Source organism: Symphodus melops (assembly GCF_947650265.1).
Source record: "Symphodus melops genome assembly, chromosome: 5".
NCBI classification, from domain to species: Eukaryota; Metazoa; Chordata; class Actinopteri; order Labriformes; family Labridae; genus Symphodus; species Symphodus melops.
In genome coordinates this window covers 26,680,710-26,699,271 of record NC_136695.1, presented here as the reverse complement: position 1 = coordinate 26,699,271, position 18,562 = coordinate 26,680,710, and the positions used below count along the sequence as shown (strand labels likewise).

The following is an 18,562-nucleotide window of genomic DNA, read 5'->3' as shown; positions in this document are numbered from 1 at the left end:
TGGAATTTCAGTTCTATGATGGAGGATTAGGATTGTATTGGACATGACTTATAGCAATGAATGACCGTCCTGCTGCCATGATGACTGAGTTCTCGTTGCTGTTGCGACTGAACGATTAGGATGCATTGTACAACTGAATAGTTGTAACCTGATTTATGACAAAACAGACAAGTTCGTCAACAAGCGTTTACTTGGATTAATAACAGTTTACAAATCTGCAGTCCATGCTGAAGCTAAAACAGATTTGACTGAGACAGAATTTTCATAATGTGCAGACCCACCGAGTCATCCGATTTGTGTTCTGATTAACCTAAATGTAAATGGCCTGTAGACAATCATGCCGATGCAGAGTGTAGTTCCCCCCAAAACCTAGAGGGATGCACTGAAATAAGATGAAGGTTTAGCATTGACTTTATGAGTAGACACAGCCCGCTGGAATTGATGTTAGAGAGACGCGATTGTAATGCGACCCGCTGAATGAGGTCAAATTACCATGACTAGTATGAAGGGGCTAAAGTACCTTTTGCTTAAATAGTAAGTTAGTGATTTCTGATTTACTTTGGGATTGCATATTCTTGCATGAGTTCATCGGTCTGCGGAAGTTGCTTCCAACCACGCGCCAAATAGTGTGCCTTAACTGGACGACCACCTACTGTTCGTACTTGCAACGCTTATAATTGTGATGCAGGTCGATTGAGCTGCTGGATGGTATGTGTGGAGAAGCCAGAGCTGGGAGCCATGAGCAGAATCCTATATAGCTGGTTAGCCACACCTCATTGACAATATAGTGAGAACTCCATGTGTGCTTTAATCTATGATTATCATCACCTAAATTAGGTTCAACGCGCATGCTAAATCACTTATACTTTAGCAGTAGTAAACTACTCTGTGCGGACTCATTGCTGAATTAGAGAGAGCTCTCACAGGTTTATCTGCCAGCCGGACAACTGCCGGAGTGAAATGACATTCAATTATAACAACTATTTTTTGAATTACCGCGATATCTGGCCATTACCTGGTTTAAAGACTGAATTAGAACATTTTTAGAGTGCATATAGCAGAGATCGAGTATATCCTGTGTACTTGTCTCTCTTAGTCTTGCTGTCCTCCAAGAGAGCAACGCCTGAGTCCCGCTAACTCTGACGATGACTGAGCTGTAATTACAGGATCTACATTTGGTTTTCGAGGGCTGCCCAGCCGCTAGTCCCTTTGTGCATGAAGTTGTTAAACTGCAGATTTGTAGACAGAAAAACACTACGCTCGCCATTAAATTTGAATGTCTTGTAACATTTAAGATTATGGTAATGTACAGAATTATGCAAAGTGGGGCTATAAGCCTACTTGGGCGCAACCGCTAGCCTGTTAATGTGACGATGCAGTTTGAGTTGTTTTGGATTCATGCTAATGCCCGATGGCGACATCTAGTGGATTAGAGTGACCATCCTTCTTCTGAACGAAGCACTTGAAAGTCTGTAGAGACTTCTTTGTCGGCATTTACATTTTATCTGCATTTACGTTTTGAAGTATTTCAGCATATCCCATTCAAGTCCATTCTAATTGATAGTGTTTGCATGAACTAGTCAAGCTGCGTCAAGTTTGACCCTCCTTTAGCAACATGTATTCGAATACATGTTCCGTAACTTGAAATCAGATTTAATTTGGGTGACAAACGAGGTAAATGATCAAGTATGGCTTGTTAGATCAAACATATTACTCATAATTGATTAAATATGAATTAATTCCAGACGTCATAATGCAAATCCTCACAAGTATTTATGCCGCCCTAGTATGACTAAATCTGATGAATGTTGAAAAGACACAGCAATATGTTGAATATACACAGGCATAAGTAAAATAAAAAATAAAATGGACTACTAGCCTGTTCATGCTGGAAACATATTCTTGAATGACTGGCATCCGTGCTATAAATAAATTAATAACACCCTGAGTAAACAAAAAGTCTAACATCTGATGACAAATCCCGTTGTGCAGTGATTAAAGGGGACTTCTAAAGAGCTTTTCTGACAGATCTGAGTTTAAATGGTTAAAGGAATAGAGCATGAAATTTGGTTCACGAGAATTACGCTTATTGTGTAACATATATGATTATTCCTACTGCTAAGATGCCATTAGTTCACTACTCCGACCGTTTATTTAAATAATTGAAAATCGTTTAAAACGAGAGAGGAATGCATTTGTAATTGATGCCACGAGCCCAGACGCACGTGAAGCTGAGCAATTAACTGATGAGCAGATTGATCAGCCGATCTAGCAGAATTTCATACATGACTTATTGGGCCGAGTGGCTGAATGACGTGATACTGTGTGAGACATTAACATTAAAAGAAAGTAGTCTTTCTCAGCTGATGAGAAAAACGGAGGAATATGCGCTGTGGCTGCAGCTCGTTGTAACCGGGCATTCCTGAGTATGCAGGTTGATCACCTGCGCTGTCACACACGTGAATTGCGTAAGGAGCCGGGTCGTGAATGAACCGATTAACGCATATAAACAGTTTTGATTAGTTAACCACGGTTTAAGGATTAGCCCGACACTGTAATTATGTGTTTTCTCAAGTTATTGTGACATAAACAAGCTTAGTCGTGCCAGCCATGATGCCCGCTTCTTTACGAAATAAAAGTTAACAAGGATGTGCCTGAGACCGCTGTAAAACATGATGTTTTTCTCTGCCTGTGACACCGAGCAGCGGAGGCCAGCAGCTGCGTGGATTAAATGCAGCATGAACATTATTCTTGAAGCAGGCTGTATTTTGAGTGAGAATGCTGTCACTGAGAAATGAAACTTAAGCGACTGTGAGAGACATGATGCAGCTTTGAGGGAATTACCGAACTTCACAGATTTTGGATGATCAGGTTGCTTCCTGCTCCTGCGTGTGGCCAGCCGTGGGGCTGAGGTCATTCGAGTGGAGATGACTTTCTCCTTTTTGAGATGAATCTGATTTAGGCAGCGTCTCTCGCTGCCCGCAAATTCAGCACGAAGAGCGTATTGCGGCGTATGCCTGCAACTACAGGATGACTGGAAGAGAGAGAGTTTTTAAACTATTGACAGCAAGCCATTGATTGGTAGAGAAAGTTCGTGGCAGAGTCTGGTTGGTTAATTCCAGGATGATACACGCCCATGATCACCTGCTTGCCAGAGAGAGATACAGGTAGTAGTAGGGGGTGTGGTTTAAGAATGAATGAAGAGGTGAATGAATGAAAGAATAACACCAGTCTTCCTGTCTGAACTTACGCTGAGCTCCATTTCTAAGGGATGCAATCTGTCCTCTAATCATTCTCTTATAATCATCCTTTCCAAACGATGCACCACGACGACTTTATGAATTTATGGAGGACTTTAAGCCTTCTAGGGAGTTAGATGTAAGATTTAAGATGTAATTTGTGGCTATGACTATTTGTGCATAACCGGTGCAACGATGGAGTGAATTAGAATTTTTTTTTTTATATTTGTTTGGCGTTTGATTTGACTTTAAATAAAACCTTTTCTTGTTCCGTAATAGAAATTCTCTCTGTTTTTTTCTGAATGGCTGCCCTGAGGCACTTCAGATTCTTTTATTTCTGGTCCATCTCTTGAAGGCCTCTTGGGGAACAGAGGAGGTGCTTTGCCTGACTGTCGCTGCTGTGGCTTGCTCTCGGTCACGCTGCAGAATGTATCTGACAGCGGTGTCCATCTTGGACCCTTTGATGCAGGTTGAATTCTTTGTCCTGAGGAAGTTGACATATCTGTGTACAAGAAAGCAGAGAATGGCTTAAACATCTGCTAGCTGGCTAAACACCAAGATCCACACTTGCTCATCATGTTTTCATACCTGATTTTTTTGGAGTCCTTGGACTCGTACAGATCTTTTAGTGTCACCAATGTGTGAACACCAAACCCAACAAGAGCTGCTCCTTCTCGGCCTGGCTGGACGGATCTCTTGTTGGCTTTCTCGTTCTGCAATCTGACTTCTTCCCTGACCTCAGGGTATGCCATTGCATATTTCAACAGTGAATCCTTCAGACAGAAAGACAAGTGTATCGTTAAAATATTTCTGCATCCCTTATTATTTCGTCAATTTGTGATGTTCACACACTGCAGTCATTCGTCTTTTTAAAATAGGTGAATGCATGCTGTCCAGTTCATTCATTTTACATCTGTCTGAAAAATGACAGATTGCCCTCAGAAAAACAAAATATGCAACGAAACCTGAGGATCATAATATTAATAATTTCAACAGCATGGTTTAATCCAGCTGACCCATTTATTAACGACATAAATGAAGCTGCTTGAAAGCACATTAGGATGAAATTATCAGATTGGGCAGAGTGCAGGATGAAAACCAACTAACATAAAAAGTAGAGGTTGTCCACACTAAGATTTGGCAATCTTCATTTCAACAATCAAGGTCTTAAATGAAAATAAAGCACATGTTAATCAGGAGTTGAGGAAATTACAGAACGTCCTAATAAGAGCTCTGTCGTCTTTTTCAGCCTGTTTTTTCAACACACGTGTTTAAATGGCAAAGATCCAAGAGAAGAAGAACAAAGTCTGTATTTTAACATCAGGGGAGAAAAATAAGATCATGTATTGATCGGGATTTACAAACTATCAGCGTTTGGCACATCGTTGAAAATGAGTAAATAGGAACTGAGTAACTGCATGATAAAAGTAACTCGGGAGAGTTTTAGTAGAAGCGTGTTGTTGTTGTTGTAGCTCTGACAGCGAGTTTAGTAGAAGTGTGTTGTGAATTCCCTCGGTTCTTGTTTCTTGTGGGAGAAGTTTTTCTTACTTAGACAACAACTCTCCCCTGAAATAATGTCGGTATTTCAGAGACAGAAAGGGCTCGGCTCGATGAACTTCTGTCTGTTTGTTTACAGCGTGCAAAGTTCTCTCTCCCAGGATGCTGCTGTGCTTTTTTTTGGTCCTGTGCCCATTAACAAGAGCTTTTAAATATCAGTAACTGTATCACGTTTATTGAATCTGTTTTATTGAATCCCTTTGGTTACCACAAATAGTAGTGGCTCAAGTAGTAACACTTTACTGAGTGACTTTATAGCAAGGAGCTTTTTAAAGACTCACTAATTGATAAACTGAATGATAAACTGACCTCCTGCAGTTAGAGAGAAAAAATCTGAGAAAAGAGGACATGTTGACGCTTTAAAGACAAGGCCTCTCATTGTTCTTCGTTGTACCTTGTTGGCCGTCAGCGGGTCCTGCTTCACTCTGAACTTGTTCTCCTTCTGGTGGCCGGCTGTCACGTAGGCAACGTAGCTCACATGATTCTCGATCAGCCACTGAAAGGTTTTACCTTTATATTTGCCGAACAGAACCGTGCGCCTGCCAAGAAGAAAGTGCTCATCGCAGGCGTCGCCGGCCTGAGACCGGTCTGGAGTCTTTGCTCCAGCCTCCACCTCTTCCTGCCTGTTCATCTGAGGACCTCCGTTTTTTGGAGCAGCCTGTAACGGAGAGCGGAGCGCAGCAGCTTTCAGAGTCTCCTGTGAGGACGGCTCACCTTTCTACCCAAGGAGGACAAAGTGAACACAAACAGAAAACAACAATGTGAGTATCATTTATAATGATAAAAAACAACTCATATTAAAGAGATTATAGGTCATTGTGTGTAGTTAAACTTACATCAGCAAAGGCTTTGGTCTTTAAATCTATAGAGAAAATAGATACGGTGAAGAGTTTACATGTTTTTTCTTTTTCTTCACAGTTGTGACTTTTTTCAGTGATGCATGCATTAAAACACACTCCACCAATATCAAGACACATGACCCGCAGTGTTTGTTTTTTAGAGAGTTTAAACCAGTCTGGAAAAAAAATAAACAATATCAATGCTTTTGAAACATTTTGGCAAAAATGTATTTTGATGGCCCCAAAACATAAATGATTCAACTTGTTTGTAGTCAGAAGATCCATCTTGAGAAGGACATCTTGAAAACTCACAGTGCACAGACTGTGTACACTTCTGTTAAAGTCCCCTTTCAAATGTAATTTGCATAGAAGAGAGAGAGAGAGAGAGAGAGAGAGAGAGAGAGAGAGAGAGAGAGAGAGAGAGAGAGAGAGAGAGAGCTGCTTCCATAGCTTTCTTATTGTCATTTGATACATTTTTACTGAAAAAAAAAGTCACAATTATTTCAGAAACTTTAAGTAAGCCTCTTCTCATACAGCGGTTGGATGTGAGGCAGTTGGTGTTTAACCACACTTTGCGTAATTCTCCTTACAAAAAAAAGACCATCCATGTAGACAACAGGTTTGTAAACACACCCAGTGTGGCTGCTTCCTGGTTCAGGTTGATCTGCCTCAGTAAGTCCAGAGTCACCTGCAGAGCTTTGGACTCTGTGAACGTTGAAACCAAAACGTCTGCCACTTCCCATCGTCTCTTCCCCTCCACAGCTATGCGGCTGACCCGAGGCTCCTCTCTGCGGTCCCTCAGCTGGTCACAAAACTTCAGATAATCCTCTTTACTCAGATCATCCAAAGCCTCCGCTATAGCCTGTTTGATAGTGGTGGGCGCCATCTACCAGCTCGGTCCGCTGCACTGAGGTGTGACGAGTCCGCACTTCACCAAAACATGACTGACAAACATTTGGCGCGTCAAACCCCCCCCCAAAAAACACCAATCACTGAAACCCTGAACGACCGCGTGACCAATGATGACATCCCTCTGTGTCATAAGTATAGTATAGTAGAGACACGTCACGTCAAACAATGAAAACAAAAGTGTAAATATTAAATAAGATGTGAATGTGTAAAAACAAGTAAAATAAAGCAAGTTTTTCAAGCTTCTCAGTTGAAAAAAAATCCTTATAGATTAGATTGAATAGTTGTTTTGTACAAGCTATTTTCTTTATCAACCGTAATAAATTTGTTTTTCCTAATTCTTACACTGATTACTTAAATCGATTCATTTCATCCCTTCTATTGAAATGATCGTTATATTTTCTACAGCACTTGAACGCACCATTTCCTCCCAGATGTTTACGATTGTCTCTATAGAGAGGACAGATCTGTTCCGGAAATAGGTAGACTTCTTGACAATCAGTAGGCCACAGGAGACGTGGGGGGACCTCTTAGTGAAAAATGGCCCCCAAAACCAAGAAAGCTGCTTTAACAGACACGCTGGAGAATCTGTCAGAATCTAACTTTAAAAAGTTTTGCAGCAAGTTGTTGGATCGCAGGGAGGAGCCGCGCGTCCGGCGCAGACAAGTGGAGGGAAAAGACTTCTTAGACATCACAAACGTCTTGGTTTCTACTTTTACCGAGGATGGAGCTGTAAAGGTGGCTTTGGAGTTGTTGGAAGAAGTGAACTGCGGGGATGAAGCCAAGGAACTCGGTAAATATGTGACAACCTAAAGGGTTTCAGAACACAAAGGCTGGGCTTCCTCTGCACGATGTTTAAAGTGCAACAAATAGACTACAACGTTAAGCAACATTTAATTAATATTTATATGTATTTTTTCTGCTATAGTACAAAATATAGTGTAAATCACATATTTAAGTTTTTGTTTTTTTTTAAAACAGCCCGCTCCTTTTTACTTTCACTTTCGCTCATGCCACGTTGACCTTGAACCAAAGATAATAATAATAATGCATTTTATTTATAGAGCGCTTTTCAAAACCTCAAAGACACTTCACATGTTAAATAAAAATACAAGCATATAGGATAATTCAAACAAGGAAAACAGAACAAACAGTTAGACAATAGACAACAGACAAGGTCGTCTATTACAAAGATTAACCACCAGGAGATTTCATTTAAGGTGGCAGGCTGCTCCATGTACAGAGGATACAGTCCTCGAGAAATTGACTGAAGGTGCAACTCTAGATGCGGGTCGAATGCACATTTTATGTGTCACCTGTCAATACAGTCAAAACAAAGACACAACTTTGACAACACTTACATTGGTAATTCAAAAATGAAAACCATCACTTTGCCATAAAAAGTTCATTCAAGTAAAAGCTCTTTATTTGGTCCTGGGGGTCCACCATGAAGAGACGGGACTCTCCACAGGGGTCTCCTACAGGCAGCTCGCTGATAGGTTGACCGACTGTGTAAAAAGTAAATCCGACTACAGTAAATGCACCTCTTCCCAGTATTCGGTTATTTGGCCCATAAAAACAAGTGTAAAGTAATATTTTCTTGAATTTTCAGGAACACATCTTACTATATGGCACAATAAGAAGTGTAAAATATTCTTTCTTGGACCTTGATGTGAATTCAAGATTATTCATAAGCATTGCCTGAGCGCAATTTGAGTTCAACACATTTTTTCAAAATCGCTCTCAGATGAAGGAAGGTTGGAGACCCCTGCTCTGCAGCATCATCTGTGTTTGAGGAACAGATTTACAGACCTCACAGTTATGCTTGTTTTGTTTCCATCACATGCTAACACTGTGTCCTTCTTTTATTGCAGTTAAAGTGATAGCTGGACTTGACTCAAAAGCCGGGACCAGCGACAGTGAGTTGTTTTCCTGTTTTCAATTTGTCCTGGTGGAAGAAAAAGTCTAAACCAAATCCAATCCTTTTCTTCATTCTTTTTGTTTTTAGCTGCAAGACCCTCAGGCGGAGCAACTGGTGCAGATACCACATCAGGCGGTAGGAGGACATGTATCTCTCTTTGACTGTAAAGGTCACTTTGTAATTTCTGAACATTTCCGATCTAAACAGAGTTCAGGCTCAAGAAACATACTAATAATGAGTATAAAGGAATATTTTTACATGTTCAGAAGATATACCTTTATGCATTATTTTCATGGGTTAGATGATAATATTTACACCTCTATGATGTAAGAAGAGTTTGCTTGGGCTAGGATAGCAGCAGGTATAAACTTTCATGTCCCCACCCTTTGATTTGGGCTCAACCATGGGGAATTTGGATTGGGCCAGGTTGGTGTTTTGTGGTAAAAAGTGCACATTATTAGAAGGGCCCAACTGATGTGTAATTTTTGGGGTCGATATCGTTATTAGGGAGAGAAAAAAATCCAATACCAAGACAGATTTCCTTGGGTGAAAGAGAACTGCTTCTATATAACAATGATACTTACACTATCTGACTGGTTAATAAATGTAGTGATATGGGCGCATAACAGAGATAAAATGAGTTATTAATTTAAATTAATTATCAGCAATAGTCCTTGATTGTTTTTGTTCTCCTTTCTCTCAGACCAACACTTTGTGGATAAACATCAAGAGGAGCTCATCGAGAGAGTGAGCAACGTGGATCCCATTCTGGATCATCTCCTCGTGAAAGGTGTCCTCCAACAAGGGAGTTACGATGCGATTCTAGCTCTGGCCACCTCTCAGGCGAAGATGAGAGAGCTCTACCGCGGTTGCCTGAAAGCTGGTGCTAAAAGCAAAGATGTCTTCTACGAAATCCTTCAGAAACAGGAGAAATATCTCATTGACGACCTCAATGAGAAGTAAAATCACTAAATGTTGGGGTTGAAATCTTCTTTAGACCAAACATGTAAGCTGTCTACACAACCAGGTTTTACATACATGAATAATTTGGGAATATTCATTGTAATGTCTCTTATGTTTCTATGCTGGTACATACATGAATAATTTGGGAATATTCATTGTAATGTCTCTATGTTTCTATGCTGGTTTCTCATTTGTCTTTTTCCACTGCATGTTAATGTTTGAACAGATCAGCTTGATTCACTTCATGAATTTATTTGCTATGATGAGATTTAAAATAAGTTTTTAGATTCAGCAAATACTGATAATCATGCAAAAATAATGAACTCAATTCACAACAAACAAAGAGCTATATTTTTTAAACTTATTAATTGATCTGAGTTAAAACAGAATTATCTTAATTCTTCCAAAATGCTTCCAAAGATTAGTTTTTAATTCATGTTTTAAAACGTTTCTATGTTGAATGTTTACATTTGGATGGTGTTTCATGATGTCCGTTATCTAATCTTTAATAAAATGTTCAAATTTGTCTGCTTTGTTTTAATATTTGGAGTGTCTAAAATTGTATGTACAGTAAATATAATGATGCAGAATTAACTCATGTTTTTAAAAACGTGAATTTTCATCCCAAAAAATGTATTTCTTTCGTATCTCTTCAGAGAAGTTACAGTCACGTTGTTGTAAAGCTGGATGTTGTCAGAAGGAAAACTTTTTCAAATACAGTTTAAAACTACAAACAATCATACAGTGGTATGTAGGAGTAACTGTGAATAATAACTGAGAAAGAGGCTGAGTTAGAGGAAGATAAAGAAACAAGTTTTACATGAATCGTTATATTTACATTAATTATGTTTTGTAAGAGCCATTTTTTGTGTTAAGGATGAACTGTGGTTTATGTCACTAGGTGTCACTGTTGGGTTGCTTGACGCAGCCTTATATGAGTATGAAGTTTGTCATGACACAGGATGTTGTTGTTTGACCCCGGAAGGGCTCATGGTTTTTGACCGCTGAAGCGGCACGCAGAAAGGAAGGACCTGCTGTGTATGTATTTATGATCAATAACAAACCTCTTGGACAATGTTTTCTTTGCACATGGTGCTTATTAATAAATATAACGTAGGAACGAAAGAATGACACGTCTGAAGGAACGTTATTTGACGCAACACAACAAGGAAACAGCGCGTCATCCAGGTCACTCCTGGGAGTCAAATAAACAACAAAGCTTAATATTTGATTAAGCTTCTACATTAGTCAAAAACCCGCCGTTTGGAACTTTGTTTGGAACTTTGTTTGGAACAACTTGGGCGCGTTTGGCAAGCAACGGAGGCGACATGGAGAGCTACCGGTAGCAAAGTGCAGTGTCGGCTATCGTTACCTGGTGGAGGTCGTTTCATACTGCGGACGGAACGAGGAGCTGTCGGGCAGGACGTCTTCGAGTCGCGGAGGACCGGAGAGCTGTCGGGATTCGGCCACGTCTGCAATCATCGTGGGACTCGATCTAATGCTAGGTGGAGCATCTTACCGGAGCACCGCACGGCGCCCAACGCAGCGTTTGGAGAGGTATGTGTAGCGCTACTCTGTTTATGGCCATTTTAAGATGTGTGCACACATGACTCTACTAAATCCAATGCATTGGTAGTCAATTCTGACTGACATTAGACTTTGCGTGGAGAACTATTGAACGGAGCTCGTGACTGTGTATCATGGAGGAAAACGCAGCGTCGGACATTGCGAAAGGGACTGTGGTTCATGATATGTCAACTGTTAAAAAAGCTATCAGTATAACTGGCGGTGCTGAAATAACTGAAAAGCGGGTGGTTAAACTCACTGCTAAAGCGCTTGCTGGTAAACTAGAGCAATTACAAAATGAAAGAAAATCCAAACTCAGTAAAGCAAGGGTCATAAGAAAAACAATGCAAAATCTAATGTTGAATGATGACAAAACTGAGGTTCAGAATGCTGTTGATGAATTAATTAAGGTTTGTAATGAAGCAAAATTAGTCAATGATTCTTTGTTGCGCATTTTACCATGTGTTGAAAGGGAGAAACATGAAACGTGGTTTAAAGCAAACATGTTGGCAAATGATGAGTGTATTGACAGTGCAAAAGGGTGGGTTTTGTGTCATGGTTTAAATGAACATGGAAATGTTACACATGTGGAGGATGATGTCCGTCCTGAGGACAGTGTGTCAAATGTGGGTAGTAAACGCTCAAGTCAAAGGAGTCATCGAAGTGTTAACTCAAGCACAACATCCTCTGCACGAATAAAAGCTGAGGCCGATAGAGCTGCACTTCTCGCTCGACAAGCGGCGTTAAAAGAAAGACACGCTTTAGAGCAACAACAAGAGCAGCTGAGGAGGAGAAAAGAGGAGCTTGACCTGAAAGCTGACTTAGCGGCCTTCAATGCTAAGTTAGCAGTACTCCAGGCTTGTGATGCTCGCAGTTCTTCTAGAGGCTCAAATGGAATGAGCTCTTACTTTGAAAAGGAAAAGAAGAAGGCACAACCTGTCATTGCTTTAAACCCCATGGCAAAGGAGTACGAACCTGCATTCAAACAGTCTAAACAAAATCACTGGACAGAATCGTCAATAAAATCAGATCAATTAAAATACATGGATGTGCGACCAAAACAAACTGTTAAAATGTTACAAACTTTGACAAACTCTCAGTACTCCCCAAATACACAACAACAACAACAACAACAACAAGGAAATAAAATGCCTCAATCAAAGGATGGAAAAGGACAAGCTACAGGAAATCATCGGACAATAGATCAAAATTCAACTGGAGACATTATTGACATCATGCACAAACAAAACGAAATAACAGCAGCCCTTGTACAGCAACAGCTTTTCTCATCTCTGCCGCCTAGAGATATTCCCACATTCGATGGAGACCCTCTAAAATACAGATCGTTTGTAAAGGCCTTCGAACAAGGAGTGGAAATAAAAGCAAGTAAAGCTGACTGCCTTTACTATTTGGAGCAGTACACTAGAGGACAGCCACGGGAGTTGGTGCGTAGTTGCCTGCATATGGACCCTGAAGATGGCTATACAGTGGCAAAGAACCTCATACAGGAACATTTCGGTAACCACTACAAAATTGCAACGGCTTACATGGAGAGGGCTTTGGCTTGGCATTCAATTAAATCAGAAGAGATAAACACACTCCAAGCATATGCCCTGTTTCTACGTGGTTGCTGCAATGCAATGGAGGACCTTCAGTACTTAACAGAGCTTGACATGCCGGTCAATATGAGAGCTATTGTTGCAAAGTTACCATTTAAAATGAGAGATCAATGGAGATCCAAAGCTCACGATATTATGGGAAGAACAGAAGACAGAGCTCACATACATGATTTAGTGTCATTTATTGAACGTCATGTCAAAATCCTTTCAGACCCCTTGTTCGGTAACATACAGGACCCCGGGTTTGGTGCTGCTGGGACAAAACCTCTTACCAGGTTTAACGCACAGTCCAGGGGTAGAGTGAAAGAAAGTATTGTTGCCACCACTGTAACATCGACAGATCTACTTGAAAAGGTTGAATGTCAAAGGAAGAACGAAAAAACTGGATGCCTCTACTGTACACGTGGGCACTCATTGGATGAGTGTAAAGAGCTTAATGACAAGAAGCATAAAGATAAGATCCAGTTTCTGCGGGAAAAGGGGGTTTGTTTTGCATGTTTATCCGTAGGTCACATGAGTCGTGACTGTGAGAAAAGATTAGTGTGCAAAATCTGTGGCCAAACTCACCCAACCTTGCTGCATATAAAAGGGCATGCAGTTCGGGAGCAGCAATGTGGAGTGTGCAATGAACGGCCTAGTGTAGTCACAACATGTGGACATACAGGGGCTGGAAAGGACCAGTGTGCTCTATCTATTCTTCCTGTAAAGGTAAAGGCGTCGGAGGGTAATCACACAGTAACAACATATGCCTTCTTAGATCCTGGCAGCTCTGCCACATTCTGCTCTGAACATCTCATGAAGAAGTTGAATGCTGCAGGTAAACAAACCAGCTTTCTGCTACGAACAATGGGGCAAGAAATGGTGAAGACCGCTTACTCATTGACCGGTTTGAAGGTGGCTGGCCTTGAAAGCAATGATTTTTATGTGCTTCCAGATGTTTTCACACAGGAAAAAATGCCAGTGACAGCTGATGACATAGTGACGCAGGAAGATCTCGACAAATGGCCACACTTAGAAAAGGTGAACATCCCAAGTATTGACAAAAATGTCGACCTTTTAATTGGCACAAATGCTCCCACGTTATTGGAACCATGGGAAATCGTCAACAGCTGCGGGAATGGCCCGTATGCCATCAAGACTGTGCTGGGATGGTCTGTAAATGGTCCACTGAATGGAAACAGTGGTGCCATGGAAGCAGAATTTCCCTCTGCAATGGTTAATAGGATTGCTGTTTGCAAACTAGAGGAGATGCTGACTGCCCAGTATAACCATGACTTCAATGACAAGAATGTGGAGGAAGAACACATGTCGAGAGAAGACATGAAGTTTTTGGAGATTGTCAGTCATTCAGCAAAGCTGGTGGATGGGCATTACAGCCTGAAAATGCCTTTTAGGAAAGAGCAACCTGTGCTCCCAAATAATATAGCAGTGGCCAAGCAAAGAATTCTTGGACTCAAAAGAAGGTTTGAGAAAGATGAGCAGTTTCACCAGGAGTATACAAACTTCTTCAATGACATCATTGGTAAAGGATATGCTGAGGAAATACCTCAGCATCAGTTGAAGTGTGAAGAGGGAAAGGTCTGGTATATTCCCCATCATGGCGTTTACCATCCCAGAAAGAACACTTTGCGGGTGGTGTTTGATTGTGGGGCAACATTCAAGGGAATGTCGTTAAATAACGAACTCTTTCAGGGTCCTAACCTTACAAGTAGTCTGTTTGGAGTGCTCACAAAGTTTAGACAAGAGCCTGTAGCTTTAATGGCAGATATACAGCAGATGTTCTATCAGGTTAATGTTGCAGAAACCGACAAAGATTATCTACGTTTCCTGTGGTGGCCTGAGGGTAACTTGAGTCACGAAATTACAGAGTATCGGATGACTGTCCACCTGTTCGGAGCTGTCTCATCCCCAAGCTGCGCCTGTTATGCTCTCAGGAAAACAGCAGAAGATGGTCGAGCATTCTGCCCTGCTGATGTGATTCAAACGGTGAATCAAAACTTCTACGTCGACGACTGTTTGAAGAGCACATCCTCAGAAGAAGAAGCAATTCAGTTGATCAAACATCTTACAGCTGTCTGTCAAAGAGGAGGATTCTGTCTGACTAAGTGGGTCAGTAACAGCCGAAGGGTGCTGAGGACAGTCCCAGACGAGCACAGAGCGAAGGAATTAAAGGAGCTTGATTTGGATAGGGACAAACTTCCTTTGGAGCGAGCTCTTGGTCTCCAGTGGTGCATAGAGAGTGATGCCTTCCAGTTCAGGATGCTGGTGAAACAAAGTCCCTTCACTAGACGTGGCATGCTGTCTATGCTTAGTTCAGTATATGACCCTTTGGGGTTTATAGCACCAGTCACTCTGCCGGGTAAAGTTTTGCTGCAGGAGCTTTGCAGGAGAAACTCTGGGTGGGATGAAAGCTTGCCTTGTGACATACTGCAGCAGTGGACAAAATGGTTGGAAGAGCTAAGCAGGTTGCCAGAATTTACCATCAGCAGGTGCATTAAACCCAAAGAGTTTGTACAGCCCACACTAGCTCAACTACATCACTTTTCGGATGCAAGTGAAGGTGGGTACGGCACCGTAAGTTATGTACGGATGGAAAACAACAACAATGTGCACGTGGCATTCCTGCTCGGGAAAGCAAGAGTAACACCACTGAAGCCCGTCACCATTCCCCGTCTGGAGCTTACCGCTGCAGTTCTTGCTGTTCGTGTGGACAAAATGTTGAGAGCAGAGTTGCAGTTGCACTTGGAAGACTCAGTTTTCTGGACAGATAGCACTTCGGTGCTGAAGTATATAATGAATGAGGACAGGCGTTTTCATACTTTCGTGGCTAACAGGGTAACAACCATCAGAGATGCTACAAAGGTGTCCCAATGGAAGTATGTAAACACCAAAGATAATCCTGCAGATGACGCTTCAAGAGGCAGGAAAGTCACTGATCTACTGATTGGCAGCAGGTGGATTAAAGGACCCAGCTTTCTTTGGAAGCCAGAAAGATATTGGCCAGAAAATATCATGGAAATCAGCATTCCATTGGATGATCCGGAAGTAAAAAAGGATTTCACTGTGAATACAGTAATTACCACGGACTTGTCTAATGCGACTAATCAACTAATTACGTACTTCTCAGACTGGAGGAAGCTCAAAGTTGCTGTTGCTTGGTTCCTCAAAGTCAAGGGTATCCTCTTGAAGTTATGTCAAAGGAGAAAGGAGTTGCAGGCCTCTGATCCACTCGATCAATCCAATCATGCACAGTTGGAGATGAAGAAGGTTAAAAAATCATTTTGGTGTCAGAACATCTCCGTTGATGATCTTTGTGAAGCAGAAATTGCAATTGTGCGCTTTGCTCAGCAACAGCAGTTTAAGGCAGAAATTGATGCTCTCTCATCTGGAAAGTCAGCAGTCAGGAAAGAAAGTTCTATTTACAAACTGGATCCTTTCCTGGATGATGGTCTGCTCAGAGTCGGAGGAAGACTTAGTAGGTCAGCTTTACCAGAAGAAGTTAAGCACCCGCTTATCCTCACAAAGAACCAGCACATTTCAACTCTTATTCTGAGACACATTCATCAGCAACTGGGGCATTGTGGTAGAAACCACACACTATCCAAACTTAGGAGGAAGTATTGGATTACAAAGGCTCCTTCAGCGATAAGGAAAGTCATAAATGACTGCTGGACGTGCAGACTCCATGCAGCGAGAGCAGGTGAGCAAAAGATGGCGGATCTTCCATTGGAAAGGATTTTGCCTGACCAACCTCCTTTTACAAGTGTCGGTGTCGATTATTTCGGACCAATCGAGGTGAAAAGAGGGAGAAGCCTGTGTAAACGTTATGGAGTGATCTTTACCTGTTTAGCAAGCAGAGCTGTTCACCTTGAGGTTGCAAACTCACTGGATACAGATGCATGTATAAACGCTTTGAGGCGATTTATAAGTAGAAGAGGCCAAGTTTCTTATATGCTGTCTGACAATGGCACCAATTTTGTGGGCGCAAATAGGGAACTGAAGGAGGCTCTTGCTGCACTTAAACACGACCAGATCCAAAGAGTTCTAATTCCAGCTGGAGTGGACTGGAAATTCAATCCTCCAGGAGCATCTCACTTTGGCGGAGTGTGGGAGCGCATGATTCGAACAATAAGGCGTGTTTTAAAATCTGTGTTACACCAGCAGCAATTGGATGATGACAGCCTTCAAACAGTTCTCTGTGAAGTTGAGGCCATATTAAATGACCGACCAATCACCCAGCTGTCTGAGGATCCCAATGACCTTGAACCTCTTACACCAAATCACATCCTCCTCCTGAAAGGCAAACCTGTTTTACCACCTGGATTGTTTGTGAAACAGGACCTGTATACAAAAAGAAGATGGAGACAGGTGCAATACATCTCGGATCTATTCTGGAAGCGGTGGGTTCAAGAGTACCTCCCTCTGCTTCAAGAGCGTCAAAAATGGAACAGAGAAAAAAGGAGTCTTATGTCTGGAGACATTGTCATTGTCATGGATTCAACGGCCCCTCGTGGTTCTTGGCTGCTTGGTCGAGTGATTGAAACTTTTCCTGACAAACATGGTGTTGTTCGGTCCGTTCGCCTTAAAACAAAGGTCAATGTGTTGGAAAGACCAGTTACCAAACTTTGTTTATTAAATGCAGCTGAAGACGTTTAATAACGCATTAATAACATTTTTGTTTATGGCTCTTGTTTGGTTTTTTTTTGTGAATTGTTAGCTCCACCTGTACCTAACAATTAGGGGCTGGAGTGTAAGAGCCATTTTTTGTGTTAAGGATGAACTGTGGTTTATGTCACTAGGTGTCACTGTTGGGTTGCTTGACGCAGCCTTATATGAGTATGAAGTTTGTCATGACACAGGATGTTGTTGTTTGACCCCGGAAGGGCTCATGGTTTTTGACCGCTGAAGCGGCACGCAGAAAGGAAGGACCTGCTGTGTTCGATCAATGTGTATGTATTTATGATCAATAACAAACCTCTTGGACAATGTTTTCTTTGCACATGGTGCTTATAAATAAATATAACGTAGGAACGAAAGAATGACACGTCTGAAGGAACGTTATTTGACGCAACACAACAAGGAAACAGCGCGTCATCCAGGTCACTCCTGGGAGTCAAATAAACAACAAAGCTTAATATTTGATTAAGCTTCTACATGTTTCATATTGATCATTAGTGATCTTTGTGCTTGGAAAATGTTATGTAGGTTATTCTGGATTCCCTATAACTTAAATAATACAAAATGTTAAGTGTGCCTTTGACATTATAAAGTGTCTGTGTTTACACAATAAAGACCATCGGATTATCAGTAAAATGAAATACAAATAACCAATAGACAATTCAATGTTCCAACTTTTCATGTAGAAATTGTCCTGATGGGTTTAAGCAGACTGCAGGTTTGTCTCCGTGTGTACTGCAGGTGTGTGTTGTCAGGTAACATGAAGAGACTTTACACCATTGCTGTTTTTATTAGAAAGAAGACATAAACAGAGCTGTTAAAGCCGACTGACGGCTCAACGTGATCACACCTGATGTCGTCACGCTTCACACCTGATGTCGTCACGCTTCACGTGACGTTTCGGTGGAGAGGAAGTCTCCTGTCTCTTAAAACATTTCCTCGTTTCCTCTCTCTCTCTGATTTATTTTCTTGCGTCTCTCCATGTATCTCTGCTGCATTCAGGTGCTGCTCGGCTGGTCCAATATTCCTAGTTGGGAATTCGTTTTTATTTTTCGACTTTTCCCACAAAACAGCGTTGATGCAACGAAGAAGAAGTCAATTATCTCTGTTTGAAGTTATATTTGAGAAAAAAGTTGATGCAATAGCCTACCATAATTAATTTTTTTAAAAGTATGTTTACATCAACAATACATATTTTCCCAACTTGAAATCGGGCACGTTTCGACTTGACTAGATGTTCATGTGCATTTTGCAACTCAGAAACTCGTTTTC

The 18,562-nt window shown here is 41.3% G+C and overlaps 2 protein-coding genes across 2 annotated transcripts in view; one reads left to right on the top strand and one right to left on the bottom strand.

Annotated features, from left to right (window-relative positions):
• Positions 1-3,444: 3,444 nt before the first annotated feature.
• On the bottom strand, positions 3,445-6,597 carry LOC306823688 (uncharacterized protein). The gene is made up of 5 exons (XM_079343421.1): positions 6,269-6,597; positions 5,633-5,658; positions 5,191-5,514; positions 3,828-4,012; positions 3,445-3,741 (listed from the first exon to the last, which is right to left on the bottom strand). Exons 1-5 carry the CDS (start codon positions 6,519-6,521, stop codon positions 3,561-3,563), a joined length of 969 nt encoding a protein of 322 aa, XP_079199547.1. The 5' UTR covers positions 6,522-6,597; the 3' UTR covers positions 3,445-3,560.
• Positions 6,598-6,988: 391 nt separating this feature from the next.
• LOC306824660 (uncharacterized protein) overlaps positions 6,989-18,562 on the top strand; it is a 106,790-nt gene continuing 95,216 nt past the window's right edge. Inside the window, exons 1-4 of the mRNA XM_079344864.1 lie at positions 6,989-7,337; positions 8,419-8,463; positions 8,553-8,600; positions 9,169-9,419. Of these exons, the coding sequence (XP_079200990.1) occupies positions 7,085-7,337; positions 8,419-8,463; positions 8,553-8,600; positions 9,169-9,419 (597 nt within the window). The 5' untranslated portion in view covers positions 6,989-7,084. The remainder of the gene's footprint in view (positions 7,338-8,418; positions 8,464-8,552; positions 8,601-9,168; positions 9,420-18,562) is intronic.

Excerpts from the sequence above, each read along its gene's own strand:
- LOC306823688 (XM_079343421.1), bottom strand. The coding sequence starts at position 6,521 with ATGGCGCCCACCACTATCAAACAGGCTATAGCGGAGGCTTTGGATGAT. Across the intron at positions 5,659-6,268 it reads CCAGGAAGCAGCCACACTGG|ATTTAAAGACCAAAGCCTTT; the intron begins GTGTGTTTACAA and ends TTTTCTCTATAG. Across the intron at positions 4,013-5,190 it reads ACCCGCTGACGGCCAACAAG|GATTCACTGTTGAAATATGC; the intron begins GTACAACGAAGA and ends TTCTGTCTGAAG.